The 18,294-nt window shown below is 42.1% G+C and overlaps 1 protein-coding gene across 6 annotated transcripts in view; it reads right to left on the minus strand.

Moving 5' to 3' along the window:
• The window catches only part of IQCK (IQ motif containing K), a 152,823-nt gene that overhangs the window by 40,109 nt on the left and 94,420 nt on the right, over window positions 1–18,294 (minus strand). Inside the window, exon 8 of one of the 6 annotated variants that reach the window (XM_025275257.3) lies at window positions 13,995–14,211. The exons of the other annotated variants lie outside the window; for them this stretch is intronic. Within the exon in view, the coding sequence (XP_025131042.3) occupies window positions 14,143–14,211 (69 nt within the window). The 3' untranslated portion in view covers window positions 13,995–14,142. Of the gene's footprint in view, window positions 1–13,994; window positions 14,212–18,294 lie in introns of those variants that run through there. 6 annotated transcript variants of the gene reach the window in all.

Consider the following 18,294-nt stretch of genomic DNA (forward strand, 5'->3'; position numbering starts at 1 on the left):
ATGGCAAACTTGCTGTCATGAACATCCTTTAGCCTTTTGCCTTCCTGGATTAGTTTCCCAACAGTCCTGCTGTCTTCCAGAAGGATTCTCCCATGGATTTTTATAACTAGGAATCTTGAGAAATGTTGGGGTTGGGATGATCTCTATCCCTTCCCTTCCAGAAAGTTTCTAGTTTCTTTATGCAGATCAATCCAAATCACCCCAGAACTCTACTCACCAAGAGGAATTTGGGGAACTGCCCTGATCAAATTCAAGAAAAATAAAATTCTTCCTGTTACTTCCTCTCCCAGGGCATGGGGTATAGTGTGCCTTACTTGTTTTAAGACAACTACTCAAGTAATTTTCCTTTTCCAAAATAAAGAAGATGGACTGTTTTCAGTTGAATTTATAAATGAAAACTATTCTTGCTTAAACAAATACAATTTGTCTATAAACATATATTTAAAAAATTATACATACATATAAAGTACTATATATGTATCTACCTATAAATTATAAAGTGATGCAAATTTCAGAGAATAAAACTGACCCAATATTTATGTCATAGAAATAATCCCCCAAATCTTTTAAGTTACAAACCAACACTTTTATAGTGTTCCCCAAAGTCTTATTTCATAAGGTTAGGTACCTTCAACATCTTTGTTCTGGATAGGAAGATTATCAGCTGTGGTCTGAGCAAGCCCAAATTCTTCCAGAAGGCCAAAAAGAGGGTTATCAACAGCTTTCCCACAAGCTTCTGTTTATCAGGATCCAAGAACACAGATATCCTCACATTTCTTCCCTGTGACAACTGATACCCTAAATGTGAATAAACTCAGAGAATCTTCTAAATCACTAAAGAAGGGTTAATACTAATAATAATCAGCAAGTTGCTTTACTATAGTCAAATTATTTCTTTACAGTTGGTTTATTCTTAACATTTGGAAGGAGTTGTGGGTTCCTCTAGGGAGAAACCTATATGCAGATCAGGAAGCAACAGTTAGAACTGGACATGGAACAACAGACTGGTTCCAAATAGGAAAAGGAGTTCGTCAAGGCTGTATATTGCCACCCTGCTTATTTAACTTCTATGCAGAGTACATCATGAGAAACGCTGGGCTGGAAGAAGCACAAGCTGGAATCAAGATTGCCAGGAGAAATATCAATAACCTCAGATATGCAGATGACACCACCCTTATGGCAGAAAGTGAAGAGGAACTCAAAAGCCTCTTGATGAAAGTGAAAGAGGAGAGTGAAAAAGTTGGCTTAAAGCTCAACATTCAGAAAATGAAGATCATGGCATCTGGTCCCATCACTTCATGGGAAATAGATGGGGAAACAGTGGAAACAGTGTCAGACTTTATTTTTTGGGGCTCCAAAATCACTGCAGATGGTGATTGCAGCCATGAAATTAAAAGACGCTTACTCCTTGGAAGGAAAGTTATGACCAACCTAGATAGCATATTGAAAAGCAGAGACATTACTTTGCCAACAAAGGTCCGTCTAGTCAAGGCTATGGTTTTTCCAGTGGCCATGTATGGATGTGAAAGTTGGACTGTGAAGAAAGCTGAGAGCCGAAGAATTGATGCTTTTGAAGTGTGGTGTTGGAGAAGACTCTTGAGAGTCCCTTGGACTGCAAAGAGATCCAACCAGTCCATTCTAGAGGAGATCAGTCCTGGGTGTTCTTTGGAAGCTGTTGCTGCTGCTGCTAAGTTGCTTCAGTCATGTCCAACTCTGTGCAACCCCATAGATGGCAGCCCATCAGGCTGCCCCGTCCCTGGGATCCTCCAGGCAAGAACACTGGAGTGGGTTGCCATTTCCTTCCCCAGTTCTTTGGAAGGACTCATGCTAAAGCTGAAACTCCAGTACTTTGGCCACCTCATGCGAAGAGTTGACTCATTGGAAAAGACTCTGATGCTGGGAGGGATTGGGGGCAGGAGGAGAAGGGGACGACAGAGGATGAGATGGTTGGATGGCATCACTGACTCGATGGACGTGAGTTTGAATGAACTCTGGGAGTTGGTGATGGACAGGGAGGCCTGGCGTGCTGCAATTCATGGGGTCACAAAGAGTTGGACACGACTGAGGGACTGAACTGAACTGACTAGGGAGAAAGTGAAATTGGTGGGGAGAGAGACTTTCATTTTTCACTACATGTTTTTCTGGATTGAATTGTTTAGGATGTTTACAATGACCACATATTGTTTTAGGAATACATGTGTTTTAATTCTAAATAACAGGCTGCTGAGAGGCAAACAAGAGTTCTTTAACTTAAAAATCATTGATGGATTTTTGCTATAATCCCTTGAATTCTCAATCACTTAAATACTCAACAAACAAACACTCATTAGCCCACCACTCAGGAAGCCTGCAGTTGTTTTCAGGGTCCTGCTGAACAGGTTAGGGTGATTTTCCTCTGTCTGGGCTGAGACCTTCATCTTTTCATTGATTTCCATCGTTTTTAGTTGAGGACTGCTGTTTACCAGTGCAGAATACAGCAGCCTTGTAGTTAACTTATTACCAGGAAAGCCTGGATCCCTAGAGAAGGCTTTTGTAAGCCCTGGGGAAAGTATGCACCCATTGAACTGGGCTAATCCTGGTCATTATCGTCATGATTAGGGAATCCATTTAAATGGCGGTGGTTGCACCAATCAGCAAATACCACAGAGTGCAGAGTAATGTTTAACACATAAACAATTTCATTGCAAACAAAGGCTCCCTTTTGAGTGGCTTTCTACTTTTACTTCTTTAAATTACCATGCGGAGTCCATCTGCTCTTCCAGGATAGGCACACTGAGTTTTATACACATTATTGTGTACTTGACTTTGGGTAAGACTAGGAAGAAAACACCATTATGTGGATGTGAATTTTTTTTTTAATGCCCATTAAAAGAGCAAATCCTGAGTTCTCATCACAAGGAAAAAAATTTTTTCTATTTAATTTTGTATATATATGAGATAATGTATGTTCACTAAACTTATTGCGGTCATCATTCCACAATATATGTAAGTCAGATCATTATACTATACACCTTAAACTTATTCAATGTTGTATGTCAATGACATCTCAATAAAACTGGAAGAAAAAAAGAAAAGAAACAGAAATAAAATCCCCCCCTCCCAAATGCCCATGAAGCAATCAAATTCTCTTAATTATATATAATTTCAATGAAAGCCAACATAGGGTGAAGATAGCCAATTCTGGACCAGAAAGCCTGAAGTTGAATCTCAGCTCTGAAAATTATAAATTGAGACATCTTTGAACATGTTGTTTAAAGTCTCTGAGCCTCCATTTCCTTATTTATAAAATAGAGTAATGCAAATATTTCCCTCATTGGGTCATTATGAAAACAAGATGATATATTGTCTGGCACACAGTAAGCTCTCAAGGTATTAGCAATTTCTTAAATCAATTAATAAAGTAATGAGAATAATCTGAATTCTGCTCTGAGGTTGCATCATTAAATTGCTGTTTAGGAGCCAAGAGACTGAAGAGCCAATGATTCATAAAATTGAAAGTGAGACCTTCTCCCAAGGGTTTACAACATATTGAATACATAAAGGATTTCATAATTGCATCACTTTAGGCATTGGTCAGCTGGTAGACAGGTAATGGATCTATGAGGTGGTGACTGCAGGCAGAGAGAGAGAGGCTGTCTGAGACTGACACTACCCTTCATAACTATACTTCTTAATTCCTCTTAGCTCAGTTGTTTTCCTTGCTTCTTGGCAAAAACATGGCAACAACGAGCCTCTCTGGATGATTCCCTGGAGACTTGCTAATTACTCTGGAGCAAGATAATGCATTACAGTTGCTGCTAAGATGCCAGAGAAGTAGTACGGTGGGCAGCCCTCCCATGGTGCCCACAAGTCCTCACTACATCCTTGCCATGACGTGACATCCTAATGACTATATTGAAAGGTTTTATGCTCTAGAAAGACAGAGTTCAACATCAAGGAAACATACATTTTTGAAATCTCTTTCAATTACCTACTGAAATATTCTGAGTTCCCAACTCTGTCATGTAGGTAAGTTTTGTGACTTCTTCTCAGATATTTGGCAAAACAAAACAAATTTGGTTTCATTCTGGTGGTTATGAGTGTTCCTTATTGTCTTTAGGAACTAGTTATAAAAACCCACAGATTTCACATATTTTCTGGTATTGTAGAAATACAGATATTCATCTGTGGTATGACAATATGCTTCTTAGGAGTTACTTGGGCTTTCAGGGAGAATTAGAAGTGTGTTTAGAGCAGCATTTTTATTTAAAAATTGTTCTCTTTCAGTTTTGTTGAAATATAATTGACCTATAGTACTGTATAAGTTTAAGGTGTATAGCACAATGGTTTGACTTAGATGTATCATGAACTGATTACCATGATAAGTTCAGTGAGCATCCATCATCCCATATAGACACAAAATAAAAGAAACAGAAAAAAAGTTTTCTCCTTGTGATGAGAACTCAGGATTTACTCTCTTCACTTTCATACAGAATATACTACTACTACTACTAAGTCACTTCAGTCGTGTCTGACTCTGTGCGATCCCATAGACAGCAGCCCACCAGGCTCCCCCGTCCCTGGGATTCTCCAGGCAAGAACACTGGAGTGGGTTGCCGTTTCCTTCTTCAATGCAGGAAAGTGAAAAGTGAAAGTGAAGTCACTCAGTCGTGTCTGACTCTTAGTGACCCCATGGACTGCAGCCTACCAGGCTCCTCTGTCCTGGGATTTTCCAGGCAAGAGTACTGGAGTGGGGTGCCATTGCCTTCTCCGCATACAGAATATACAGCAGTGTTAATTATATTTATCATGTTGTACATGACATCCCTAGTGCTTATTTAATCTTATAACTGGAGTTTGAACAGCCTTCATCCAATTCCCCCTCCCTCACCCCACCTCTGGTAACCACAAATCTGATCTCTTTTTCTATAAGTTGGTTTTTGAAGCATAATTGATCTACAACACTATGTTAGTTCCTATTACATAGTGATTCAATATTTCTATACATTTCAAACTAATTGTGATAAGTTTATATTATGATCTTTCATCACAGATATTACATAATTATTGACTACATATCAATAACCTCAGATATGCAGATGACACCACCCTTATGGCAGAAAGCAAAGAGGAACTAAGAAAGTGAAAGAGGACAGTGAAAAAGCCGGTTTAAAACTCAACATTCAGAAAACTAAAATCATGGCATCCAGTCCCATCACTTCCTGACAAATAGATGGGGAGACAATGGAAACAGTGACAGACTTTACTTTCTTGGCTCCAAAATCACTACAGACGGTGACTGTAGCCATGAAATTAAAAGAAACTTGCTCCTTGGAAGAAAAGCTATGACCAACCTAGTCAGCATATTAGAAAGCAGAGACATTACCACTTTACTGACAAAGTCCATATTGTCAAAGTTATGGTTTTTCCAGTAGTCACGTATGGATGTGAGAGTTGGACCATAAAGAAAGCTGAGCACCAAAGAATTGATGCTTTTGAACTGTGGTGTTGAAGAAGACTTTTGAGAGACCCTTGGACTGCAAGGAGATCCAACCAGTCAATCCTAGAGGAAATCAGTCCTGAATATTCTTTGGAAGGACTGATGCTGAAGCTGAAACACCAATATTTTGACCACCTGATGTGAAGAACTGATTCATTGCAAAAGACCCTGATGCTGGGAAAGATTGAAGGCAGGAGGAGAAGGGGACGAGGGTGAGATAGTTGGATGGCATCACCAACTCAATGGACATGAGTTTTGCTGGACTCCAGGAGTTGGTGATGGACAGGGAGGCCTGGCATACTGCGGTCCATGGGGTCACAAAGAGTTGGACACAACTGAGCGACTGAACTGAACCGAATAACTGATTACATTGCCCAGACTGTACATTTATATCCCTAATTTATTTACTTTGCAACTGGAAGCTTGTACCTCCTAATCTCCTTCAGCTATTTCTCGCCTCTGGCCACACACCTCCCATCTGGCAACCACCTGCCGGTTCTCTGTATCTATGACTCTCTTTCCATTTTGTTTATTCATGTATTTTGTTTTCTTAGATTCCATATATAAGTGAAATTATAGGGTATTTGTCTTTCCCTGACTTATTTCACTTAATATTCTCTAGGTCCATCCATGTTGTTGCACATGGAAAGATTCCATTCTTTCTTATGGCTGAGTAATATTCCATTTTATATGTATATACACATTTTCTTCATCCATTCATCTTTTGATGGGCCCTTAGATTGCTTCCATTAAAAAATTATTTTTTAAATGGTGGGTGAGTAGCACATTAGTAAGTAGTAAATTCAATTTAATGGGTTGAATAGCATTTTTACATATCAGTCTAATCTGATAGAAAACTAATTTTCCTTTATCATTAAGGACACTCTTTAGAACTTTAGAACACTTTAACTCCAATCTTTCTACTCTCAACTTTCCTATGATTGTTGTCTAGAATTTCCATTTCCTCTCACTTTTCCCTCTTTGGGATGTGTGTGTGTGTGTGTGTGTGTGTGTGTGTGCATGTGTGTGTGTATGTGTATTTTATATATTACATAGTGTATAAATGTTGTATTACACATATATGCATATATAATCAGATCAGATCAGATCAGTCGCTCAGTTGTGTCCGACTCTTTGCGACCCCATGAATCACAGCATGCCAGGCCTCCCTGTCCATCACCAACTCCCGGAGTTCACTCAGACTCACGTCCATCGAGTCAGTGATGCCATCCAGCCATCTCATCCACTGTCGTCCCCTTCTCCTCCTGCCCCCAATCCCTCCCAGCATCAGAGTCTTTTCCAATGAGTCAACTCTTCGCATGAGGTGGCATCAGTGCCTATTTAGATTTAACAGCTTTTTAATTCACCATTGTTTCTTGCATCCCATTCTCACCCCTTCCTTATGGGTTCAATTTTCTTCTAACTGAAGAACCTCATTTAGCAGTTCTTTCAGTAAGAGATGTGTTTGAAAATGTATTTACTCTTGCTCTTGAATGATAATTTCACGGGGCATATAATTCTAGGTTGAATGTTACTTTCCTTTAGGATTAGATGATAATACACTCCACTGTCTTCTGGCACATACTACTGCTGATTAGAAGTCTCAGCATCATTGTTTTTCCTTCGTAGGTAATTCTTCCTTCAAGATAGCTTTAAGGCTTCTTTGCTTTTGGTATTCTAGTTGCACCATGAAACATTTTGATGTGGTTTTGTCACTTTCTATCCAGTCCAAGATTCACTTTCCTTCAACTTTGTAATATTCTCACTCAGTATCTCAACTCAGAATGTGGCCTCTTTCCATTCATTCTATTGTCACCCTCTGAAACTTCTATTAGACCTATGTTGAACCTTTTCTCACTCTATCTCTGTCTCAATGCTTTTCCACATTTCCCACCCCTCTCTCTCTGCTACATTCTGTCTCCCAGATCTATCCCCCAGCTTACTAATTACTCTTCCAGCTGTGTTTATCTGCTACTTAACTCATACCCAAAATACGGCTCATGGATCAGCAACATCAGCATCACCTAGGATTTGTTAGAAATGTTAATTCATGGGCTCCACCTGAGACCTATGAAGTCAGAATTGAATTAGCAATGGGGGCCCAGAAATCAGTGTTTTAACAAACACTCCAGGTGATTCTGATGCTCACTGAAGTTTGAGAGGCACTGCTTTAGCTCATTCACTAAATTATTTTCTTTTTTTTAATTTAAATTTATTTATTTTAATTAGAGGCTAATTACTTTACAATATTGTATTAGTTTTGCCATACTTCAACATGAATCCGCCATGGGTGTACACGTGTTCCCTATCCTGAAGCCCCCTCCCTCCTCCCTCCCCATACCATCCCTCTGGGTCATCCCAGTGCACCAGCCCCAAGCATCCTGTATCCTGCATCGAACCTGGACTGGCAATTCGTTTCATATATGATACTATATATGTTTCAATGCCATTCTCCCAAATCATCACCCCCCTCCCTCTCTCACAGAATCCAAAAAACTGTTCTATACATCTGTGTCTCTTTTGCTGTCTCGCATACAGGGTTGTCATTACCATCTTTCTAAATTCCATATATATGCATTAGTATACTGTATAGGTGTTTTTCTTTCTGGCTTACTTCACTCTGTATTATCGGTTCCAGTTTCATCCATCTCATTAGAACTGATTCAAATGTGTTCTTTTTAATGGCTGAGTAATACTCCATTGTGTATATGTACCACAGCTTTCTTATCCATTCATCTGCTGATGGACATCTAGGTTGCTTCCATGTCCTGGCTATTATAAACAGTGCTGCGATGAACATTGGGGTACATGTGTCTCTTTCAATTCTGGTTTCCTCGGTGTGTATGCCCAGCAGTGGGATTGCTAGGTCGTATGACAGTTCTATTTCCAGTTTTTTAAGGAATCTCCACACTGTTCTCCATCGTGGCTGTACTAGTTTGCATTCCCACCAACAGTGTAAGAGGGTTCCCTTTTCTTCACATCCTCTCCAGCATTTATTGCTTGTAGACTTTTGGATCACAGCCATTCTGACTGGCAATTCACTAAATTATTTTTATTTCTACAGGAGGTACTTAATTCTTTTTCAAACCTGATCTTTTTTCCCTTTTTTTCCTTATAGCCCTGTTCTTTCAGCAAAGTTTACATTCTTTTAAAAATAATTTTGTAGCTCTCTATAATCGTCTTAAACATATTATTTCATGTTTCAAATGGCCACTCACGGGGGCCTGGATTCTCCAGTTGGCTGTATTTACTGATTATCTCCTTCCTTGTTGGTTTATTTTTTTATATGAGTTCATAATCACTGAGGGCCCTAGTTCCAGTTCCAAGTTTGCTCAGGTCTGAGGTCATGTCTTTTATCTGAAGATCAGTCGACTTTTTTTGGTTAAAGGTCAGATAGTAAATATTTTTGGGCTTATGGACAATATAGTCTCTTTCCTAGTGACTCAACTCTGCCATTATACACAAAAGCAGCCATAGCCAACTTGTTTTAAAAACATGGGCATGACTGTTTCAATAAAACTTTATAAAAATAGAAAAGGGGCCAGATTTGGTCCACAGGCTATGGTTTGCCCATCGCTGCTCTTATCCTTGAGTGGGCATGTTTTAATATAGCCCCCTAATTACTTCTTCTATGTAGTTCATAAATATTATTGTTTTAAGATCATTTCTTTAACTACACAGGTTGTTGCCCTGTAGGTTCTGATTCAGTCCCTGTGAGGTGGAAAAAAACATGAATATATTTAGTAAGGACCCCAGGTGATCTAATGATTCAAAAAGTTTGTGAAACCCACTCTAATGGAAGAGAAGGTGAAGAATGAACTTAATGTTACAAGACCGTACAACTTAGTCTCAGTTCTTACTCACACAATGCCACGTTGATCACTGCAAGTCCTTAAAATCAGAGTCAGGAAGGACAGTTCAGCCTCTCAGTGTGTGGTCAGGAGGCGGGATCTGTGTGACTCATGAATAGCAGCTGCTTTTTGCAGGATAATCCTTTTCAGTGCAGTTCTAGAAAGTCCTTCTCTCAGGAAGCCACACCTATATCTTTTAAATCAAGTCCCTTTAATAATAAAGCCATATCACAGTACATACTTGGAAAAATGGAATTTCCCCCAACAGCTCGTTGATGACGGTTGAGATAAAGTTCATCCAACTTTTCTTGGTACTTGTTTACTCAAATAATCAGGGAATGAGTAAGTTGCAAAAGCACTTAAGGTATTTGATGAACCTTCCAATGATTTATAGGGTAAAATTACAGCATAGTTTGCTATGCTATGGACCACATTATTACACAAAGCTTTGATCTCTTTCCTATCAACACCCAGATCTGACATTTATGCTGCCCAGATGCCTCTAACGTGCAGCCAAGGTTGAGGACCACTGCTCCCCTGCACAAGTGGCTCTCAAAGTACTATCCCTAACCAACAGCATCAGCATCATTTGAGGACTCGTTTGAAATGTCCCACTCCAATCTTACTGACTCAGGGACTCTGGGCTTGAGGCCCAGCACGCCATGTGTTAACAAGCCTTCCAGGTAATTCTGATGCAGGCTAATGTTTGAGAATCGTTGCACTGTGCCCCCAGTGCCCCAGTTCAAAGGGTCCCTGCCCCTTTGAAAACTTGCCACTCTCCTTATTAAGTGAGGAGTCTATTCCCCCCACTCTTGAATCTGGGTGAGCCTTGTGACTTGTTTTGACCAATAGCAGGGAACTGGAGTGCTGCTGTGCCAATTCCAGAGTCTCAGTCTCAAGAAGGCCTGAAGCTCCCATTTTCTGCCCTCTTAGCATGTTCCATGATGCAAAGAAGCTGGTCTGGCTAACTTAGGCCACATGGAGGAGAACTAAAGTGCCCTAGCCAAGAGCGGCACCAACATCCCAAACACATGCATGAGACCACCCTGGACCTTCTAGGGCAGCCGAGAGGCCTTCCAGGGAAGAACCCCTGCTAAAGGGGATGCAGAGGAAGCTGAACCCGCAGCCCAGCATGGATACCCTGCAGCTGAGGCTCCTGAACGCGGTGTCCACCATCAAACACACTGACTGAATGCAGTGAGTGAGCCAAGGAGAAACCAGCAGAGGAACCACACGGCTGACCCACAGAATCACGAAAGATAATCAACTGCTAGGATTTTAAGTCACTGGGACTAAGTAGCCACTGTGCAATTTACCCCTAAACTTTGCCTTGAAGGGAACTCAGTCAGCCCTTTAAAGCAAAAGTCTCTCGGAAAGTGGGGAATGTGGCCGGTCCTGACTGCCCGCAGGGTACTGGGTGCCTCGGGGCAGGGCTGGCTCCTGGGCACTCCCCTGCACTACCGTCACATCGCACTTCGAGGGGCTTCACACTTGTTCTAAGGCTCCGCTGTTGCCATCTGGAAATTCATAATAACTTTGAACAAAGGGCCCTGCAGATTATGTAACCAGTCCTGTTAAATGCAGCCTTTTCATCTATTCCTCACAAAAATCCTAGGAATTGGGTTTATCAGCTTTCATCACATATTTGGGATATGCTGTGAGCAAATAAAAAGAGGGGCTTTGCAGATAGTCTGGCAAGTTGGCAAAGCATTTACGGGGCATATTAAGGAGAATCCCCTTGCTGATAAAATCCAGAGTATATTTAAACAACTACAGGCCCAGGCAGGGGGGAAGGGGAAGGGCCTGGCCTGGGAAGCTAGGCTCTGAGCAGCCCAGACTCCCTATTTATAGTGCTGTGGCCTATTTTGGCCTGCTGGGTGGCCCTGAAAATTGCCCTGAGAACTGGGCCTGGAACTGATGCTGGAAACCAGGCGCCTTCATTCTGGGATGTGGCTGGAATCACACTGGGCACAGACAAAGGCCTTTCTGATGAGCTCAAGGACATTTTGAAAAACAGGATTTTCGTTGAAAGAGAATTTTTTAAAAATTAAGGAAAAGCGTCAGGCCGTGACCAGGAACATAATCTTAGGGAAGAAAATGCATGGATCTCATCAGGTCAATAAAGACCTAACAGTTCATCAGGCACTGTGCAAAGTGGTTGACATGTACCATCTCATTTACATCCTCACGCAATGGCACCCCACTCCAGTACTCTTGCCTGGAAAATCCTATGGACAGAGGAGCCTGGAAGGCTGCAGTCCATGGGGTTGCTAGGAGTCAGACATGACTGAGCGACTTCACTTTCACTTTTCACTTTCATGCATTGGAGAAGGAAATGGCAACCCACTCCAGTGTTCTTGCCTGGAGAATCGCAGGGACGGGGGAGCCTGGTGGGCTGCCGTCTACGGGGTCACACAGAGTCGGACACGACTGAAGTGACTTAGCAGCAGCATACAACATTATGAGGGCAGCACTATTATTATCCCCATTTTACAGGAAAGGAAATTGAGGCTTGGGAAAATTAAGAATTGACTGAAGGTCACAGGGTTGATAAGCCAGGATTCAAACCCACATCACAGCACTCCATATGCCCAGGCCATCACCTACTGCACTGCTTTGCCAACGTTGACGTGTAAGACTCACCTGGGAGTCTTGTGAAGATACAGATTCTGATTCAGGAGGTCTGGGGTGGGGCCCAAATTCTGCGTTTCCAACCAGTTGCCACGTGAAGATGATACCACTGGTCCAAGGACCACACTTTGAGCAGCAAGGATAAGTGTTCCTGCTTCTACTTTCAACCTCCTACAATCTGCTTTCTCCACAGCAACCTGAATTATTGGGTTAGTTTCCATTGTGCATAATAAATGAAAATGAACCCTGAAACCGAGTGGTTTAAAACAACAAGCACACACAAGTGCACACGCGCGTGCACACACACACATACACACACATATATATACATATATTTCTGTTTATAGTCAATGGCAGGAGTGCCATTTGAGTGCCTCCTGGAAGGAGGATAGGGTCTTGGTCTTATTCCCTACAACATGTCCAGCATCTGGACCAGTGCCCGTCTTCTACATCATAGGTGCTCAATAAACAAGAGTGAACAAATATCAGTGAGTGAATTGATCTCACTGTAGAGCCTGCTTGCTTATGCTAGATTGCTTTCAGGAGTAGTTCAAAAATTTGCCAAGTAGTTTTTTTTAATTGTCTTGAATGGGAGCTCCAAGCAGCACATCCGTCATGAGGAGCATGTGACTCACCCCGAGGTGTCAGCCTTGTCTCTGTGCCAGGTGCCATCCCTCTTCACCTGGGCCACATCTGAAGCCATCCAGAAATGACAACCCGCCCCTGCCTGAGAACGGAAGTGCTGCTTTAAACGACACTTGCTCACCTGGTTGGGCCGTTGTCCCCAGAGGGAGGCCAGGGAGACAGCTAGCAACACACACAAAGGGAGGAAATGCCCCCCACCCCCAGAACAGCTGCACCAGGAGACCCCCTTCTGGAGAGGAGGAAGAGGAAGTCAGCAAAGCTACAAAGCTGACCAACAATCTGGGGAAGCCAACACTCACGAGAGCAGAAGGAAAAAAGAAGCTGGTCCTTAGATCACTCATTGTTGGGACTTGCTGAGGAAATAAAAACCAACACTAACCCGAAAGTTTTCTTCAGTCCTGCCACCTCAGAACACTTTGAATTGGGAGTATTTTGAATGAGAAATGTTTGACCAAATTCTTACCTGCAAATTACATTAGAAATGTGTTTTCTTTGAAACACAAATGCTCTGCCAAGATCTACCTGTGCTCCTGTGGAAAGCTAGCCTCGATGCTAAATGAAAGGTCCGGATGCAGGCTGTGAAGTGTGAGCCCATATTTATAAAAATATACCATATTTGTAAAAAGTGCAATAAATATACAGAAATGTTCACATACATAGTGGAAAAACACTGAAAATACACACATGAAACTGTCAACAGTGGTTTCATCTGGGAAACAGGTTTAGAGTAGGACAGGACATGAGATTTCACATTTTATTTTAAATTATTTGTTATAGACTGAATGTTTATGTCCCTCCAAAGTTCCTGTATTGAAGTCCTAGTTCCCAACATGATGGTATTAGGGGACGGAGCCTTTGGGAGGTGATTAAGGTTAGATGACGTCACAAGGGTGGGGTTCTCATGGTGTGATTCAGTTCAGTTCAGTCGCTCAGTCGTGTCCGACTCTTCGAACCCCATGAATCGTAGCACGCCAGGCCTGCCTGTCCATCACCAACTCCCAGAGTTCACTCAGACTCATGTCCATCGAGTCAGTGATGCCATCCAGCCATCTCATCCTCTGTCGTCCTCTTCTCCTTCTGCCCCCAGTCCCTCCCAGCATCAGGGTCTTTTCCAAAGAGTCAACTTTTCGCATGAGGTAGCCAAAGTATTGGAGTTTCAGCTTTAGCATCATTCCTTCCAAAGAACACCCAGGGCTGATCTCCTTTAGGATGGACTGGTTGGATCTCCTTGCAGTCCAAGAGACTCTCAAGAGTCTCTTCAACACCACAGTTCAAAAGCATCAATTCTTCGGTGCTCAGCCTTCTTCACAGTCCAACTCTCACGTCCATACATGACCACATGAAAAACCATAGCCTTGACTAGATGGACCTTTGTTGGCAAAGTAATGTCTCTGCTTTGGAATATGCTATCTAGCTTGGTCCTAACGTTCCTTCCAAGGAGTAAGCGTCTTTTAATTTCATGGCTGCACTCACCATGAAGTGCTTGTTTTTTCTCTGCCACGGGGGGACACAGTGAGAAGGCAGCCATCTGTAAGCCTAGAGGAGGGCTCTTAGCAGACTCTGCATCTGCCAGCAGCTTGATCTTGAACCTCTCAACCTCCAGAACTGTGGAAAATAAATGTTTGTTGTTTAAGCCACTCAGTCTGTGGTGTTGCTAGAGCAGCCTGAACTAAGACATTATTTCTATATGGCTTCACTTTTTCTTACAAGGAGTATTGGCCCTTTTACAATAAAAATACCAATAAAAGAATTTTTCATCCAAAGATGGCCATTTTTTTTCTGTACCAGAGGTGACATGCCACTCCTTGCAATATTTTCAAAGGTGGTCAGATGTGTTTGTAACAGGATTCTTGCTTCATATGATGTTTGCCAGGGACAAGGGGCCCTTCTCTGAGAAGCAGACCTCCTCTCACTTGCCTTGAGGGAAGGACTGGATCATGAGCTGCTCTGTAATTGTATCCTTGGCAACACATATCTGCTTGCCTGTCCTTCCAGTTACATCAGTGTTTACTTTCTGCAAACACACTGACTTAACCTATCCAGCCAAGGATTCGTGGTCTACAGTGGTACCCAGTTCTGCCAACATCACCACAGTCTCAAGAAGAAGTGTATTTATCCCAGTCTTCTCTCCTGTGTGTTGGCATTACACTTACTCTCACACATCAAGCAATCATCTGAGGCACACACAGAAGTGGCAGAGAAAGCCTGCTCTTTCGCTTTGGTCTTTAAAACCTCTCATTTGTTTCAGAACTAGAACTTCTGGTATTTTTCCAAGAGGAAAGACACTGATATGTAATGACATCCATATTTATGCATCTACAGTTCACAGAACACTTTCTCTAGCATTGCCACTAAAAATCATTTTGATCTTTCTGATAACCTAGTGAAATAGACTGGGCAGCTACTATTATTCTCGACTTAAAGAAAAAGAAATTGAGATTCTGAGTTCAGTGGCTTGTCCTGGACCATTCAACTAATAGGTAGCAAAGATGATTCCAGTTCATCAGTGGGTCTAGACCTGGGTGCTTTAAACAAATGCCCATCTCCTGTTCTCACCATGGCCAATGGAACAAGAATCTCAGAGAATGAGGCCCTGAGTATTAGAATTTTTAAACGAAATCTTTTCACAGATGACTTTGATGCATAGTGAGCTTGAGACCACTGCAATCCATAGGTATAACGAAGCCAGTCTCATGTTACTCACATGTGTTTACTCATCATCAGGTGAAGGCCTCCCTCCTGATGGAATACTGCACAGTAATAAACAGGAAGGGGCTGCTGATACATGCAACCACATGGAAGACCTTTAAATGCATCAGACCAAGTGACAGAAGTCAGACTCAAGGGCTACACACTTTATGGTTCCATTTGTATGCCATTCTGGAAAGGCAGAACCATAGGGGTAAATAGATCAGTGAGTGCCAGGCCCTGGTAAGGGAAGCAGAGGTTAACTACAAAGGGAAGCGTGCAGGAATTTGGGGGATGACATTTCTGTATCTTGATTGTGGGAGAAATTAGGCTGTATGGATTTGGCAAAATTGAGAGACTATATACATCCAGTCAATTTAAAGGAAATCAACCCTGAATTTTCACTGGAAGGACTGTTGTTAAAGCTGAAGCGCCAATCCTTTTGCTACCTGATGTGAAGAGCTAACTCACTGGAAAAAAAAACCCTGTTGCTGCGAAAGATTGAAGGTAAAAGATTGAGATGGCAGCGGATGAGATCGTTAGATAGCACCACTGACTCAACGGACATAAATATGGGCCAACTCTGGGAGATAGCAGGGGACAGAGGAGCCCAGTGTGCTACAATCCATGGGGTCACAAAGAGCTGGACATGACTTAGTAACTGAACAACAACACTGAAGAGGGTAAATTTTATTGTATGTAATATATATATATCTCAGTAAGCTTGACTGAAACACACACACACACACACACACACACACACAATGCAATACCACTATACATGCACTAAAACGGCTAAAATTAAAAAGACTGACCATATCAAGATCAATAGATCAGGACATGGAGCAATGGAAACTCTCAGATATTGCTGGTAGTAATAGTTTTTAAAAAGAAAAAAAAGGAGAGATGGGATTCTGAGGACAGTCAGACTCTGTCACTTATCACTGTATGTTGGCCAAATCACTACAGGATTTTAGGCCTTGGTTGGTTTATATATATATATATATATATATGATCATAGAAGTACATTCCTGCCTATTTTATACAATCAGCATAAGGCATAAAGGAGATGTTGTTTGTGAAATGCTAGCACAGTGCCTGGCATATAGCAAGTGACCAAAAATATTAGATTTGGCTACTCTTAATATTATTATCTTTCTCCTTGGTATAGCTGTCTCCAGGTTCCTCCAGAAATGGATGGATTCTGTGTCTCCAGTTCTTGGCAAGTAGAGAGCCCTCAACACGTTTGTCAAATGAAAGAATGAACAAATGAAGTTGCATGCAATGGAAGACATAAGGTCTCTATCTGAGTAGAATGGCAGAAGAGTTGGCACCAGCCGTCCTTGGGAGCATTCCGCTTAGAGTGTCCCAGGCCTAATGTCTGAATCCCCAGCCAAAACCAGGACTTCTACATCATTGAGAAGATCAGGAGTTTTATTCTACCTGTTCAGTGGAACTTGTATAGGTGGTCTCAGCTTCCCTAAAAGCCTATAAACATTTCCCACATGTTAGAAAATGTTAAAAATCAATTTCAAATATGTGGGTTTCACAATTACTCTAGGATGGCCTAACAAAAAGATTCTTGGGGATTGAGTGTTTTGCTTGGTAATGTGGCAATAAAAAATGGACTGAAACTGGATTCATGAGCCAACAAACAAGAACATTCCAAAGAGAAGACAGATCTTTCCACATGGAAGCTCCCACTAGGGGAGCCCTGGGAGCTCTCATCAAATCACAAAGGGCACAGCCAACCCCTCTGAGGATAACTGGAAGTGACTGTGCACCATCAAGAGGGGGAACTGGTGATAATCTGATGCAATGCCCCATTTCTAGCATTCCTTTTGTAAAAACAATGTCTGACTTTTCCTGGCAAAGTCTGCTCACCTGCCAGCAGATATCAGCAACTAGAAGGGAAATTCCTAATGAAGAAAATCTTTTCTGTCAATTCTCAGATGAATTAGACATGCCCAGTATGCCTTCGGGCTTTCTGGTACAGATGGTAAAGAATCTGCCTGCAGTGTGGGAGACCTGGGTTCAATCCCTGGGTTGGAAAGATCCCCTGGAGAAGGGAATGGCTACCTACTCCAGTATTCTGGCCTGAAGAATTCCATGGACTGTATAGTCCATGGGGTTGCAAAGAGTCAGACATGACTGAGTAACTTTCACTGTCAGTATGCCTTCACTGGGCTTCCCTGAGGTTCAGTGGTAAAGAATCTGCCTGACAATGCAGGAAAATCCCATGGACAGAGGAGTCTGGTGGACTACAGTCCATGGAGTCACAAAGAGTCGGTCACGTCTTAGCAACTAAGCACAGAACATAACTTCAGCTGATGCTCTCCTTTAAAAAGCCTGCTTGGGGGACTTCCCTGGTGGTCCAGTAGTTAAGGATCTGCCTTCTAATGCAAGGTACATGGGTTCGATCCCCGCTCCAGGAAGATTCCACTTGCCATGGGGAAGCTAAGCTTGTGTGCTATGACTACTGAGCCAGTGTGTTTTAAAGCCTGTGCTCCACAACAAGAGAAGCCGCTGCAATGAGAAGCTCACACACCACAACTAGAGAGTAACCCTCGCTCACTGCAGCTAAAGAAAGCCCGTGAGCAGCAACAAAGACCCAGAGCAGCCAGAATAAAATTTTCAACTAAAATAAATAAAATAAAAAGCCTGCTTGGGGATCATAATTTCTCATTGTTGTATCCAACTCTTTGCGACCCCATGGACTGCAGCACACAGGCTTCTCTGTCCTTCCCTATCTCAAGAAGTTTACTCAGACTCATGTCCTTTGAATCAATGAAGCCATCCAACCATCTCTTTCTCTGTTGCCCCCTTCTCTTTCAGCCCTCAATCTTTTCCAGCATCAGGGTCTTGATTTCAGCTTGTGATTCATCCAGACAGCATATCATGATATACTCTGCATATAAGTTAAATAAGCAGGATGACAATATACAGCCTGATGTACTCCTTGTTTGAACATTATTTGGCATTGCTTGTCTTTGGGATTGG

Source organism: Bubalus bubalis, chromosome 24, assembly GCF_019923935.1.
Source record: "Bubalus bubalis isolate 160015118507 breed Murrah chromosome 24, NDDB_SH_1, whole genome shotgun sequence".
NCBI classification, from domain to species: domain Eukaryota; kingdom Metazoa; phylum Chordata; class Mammalia; order Artiodactyla; family Bovidae; genus Bubalus; species Bubalus bubalis.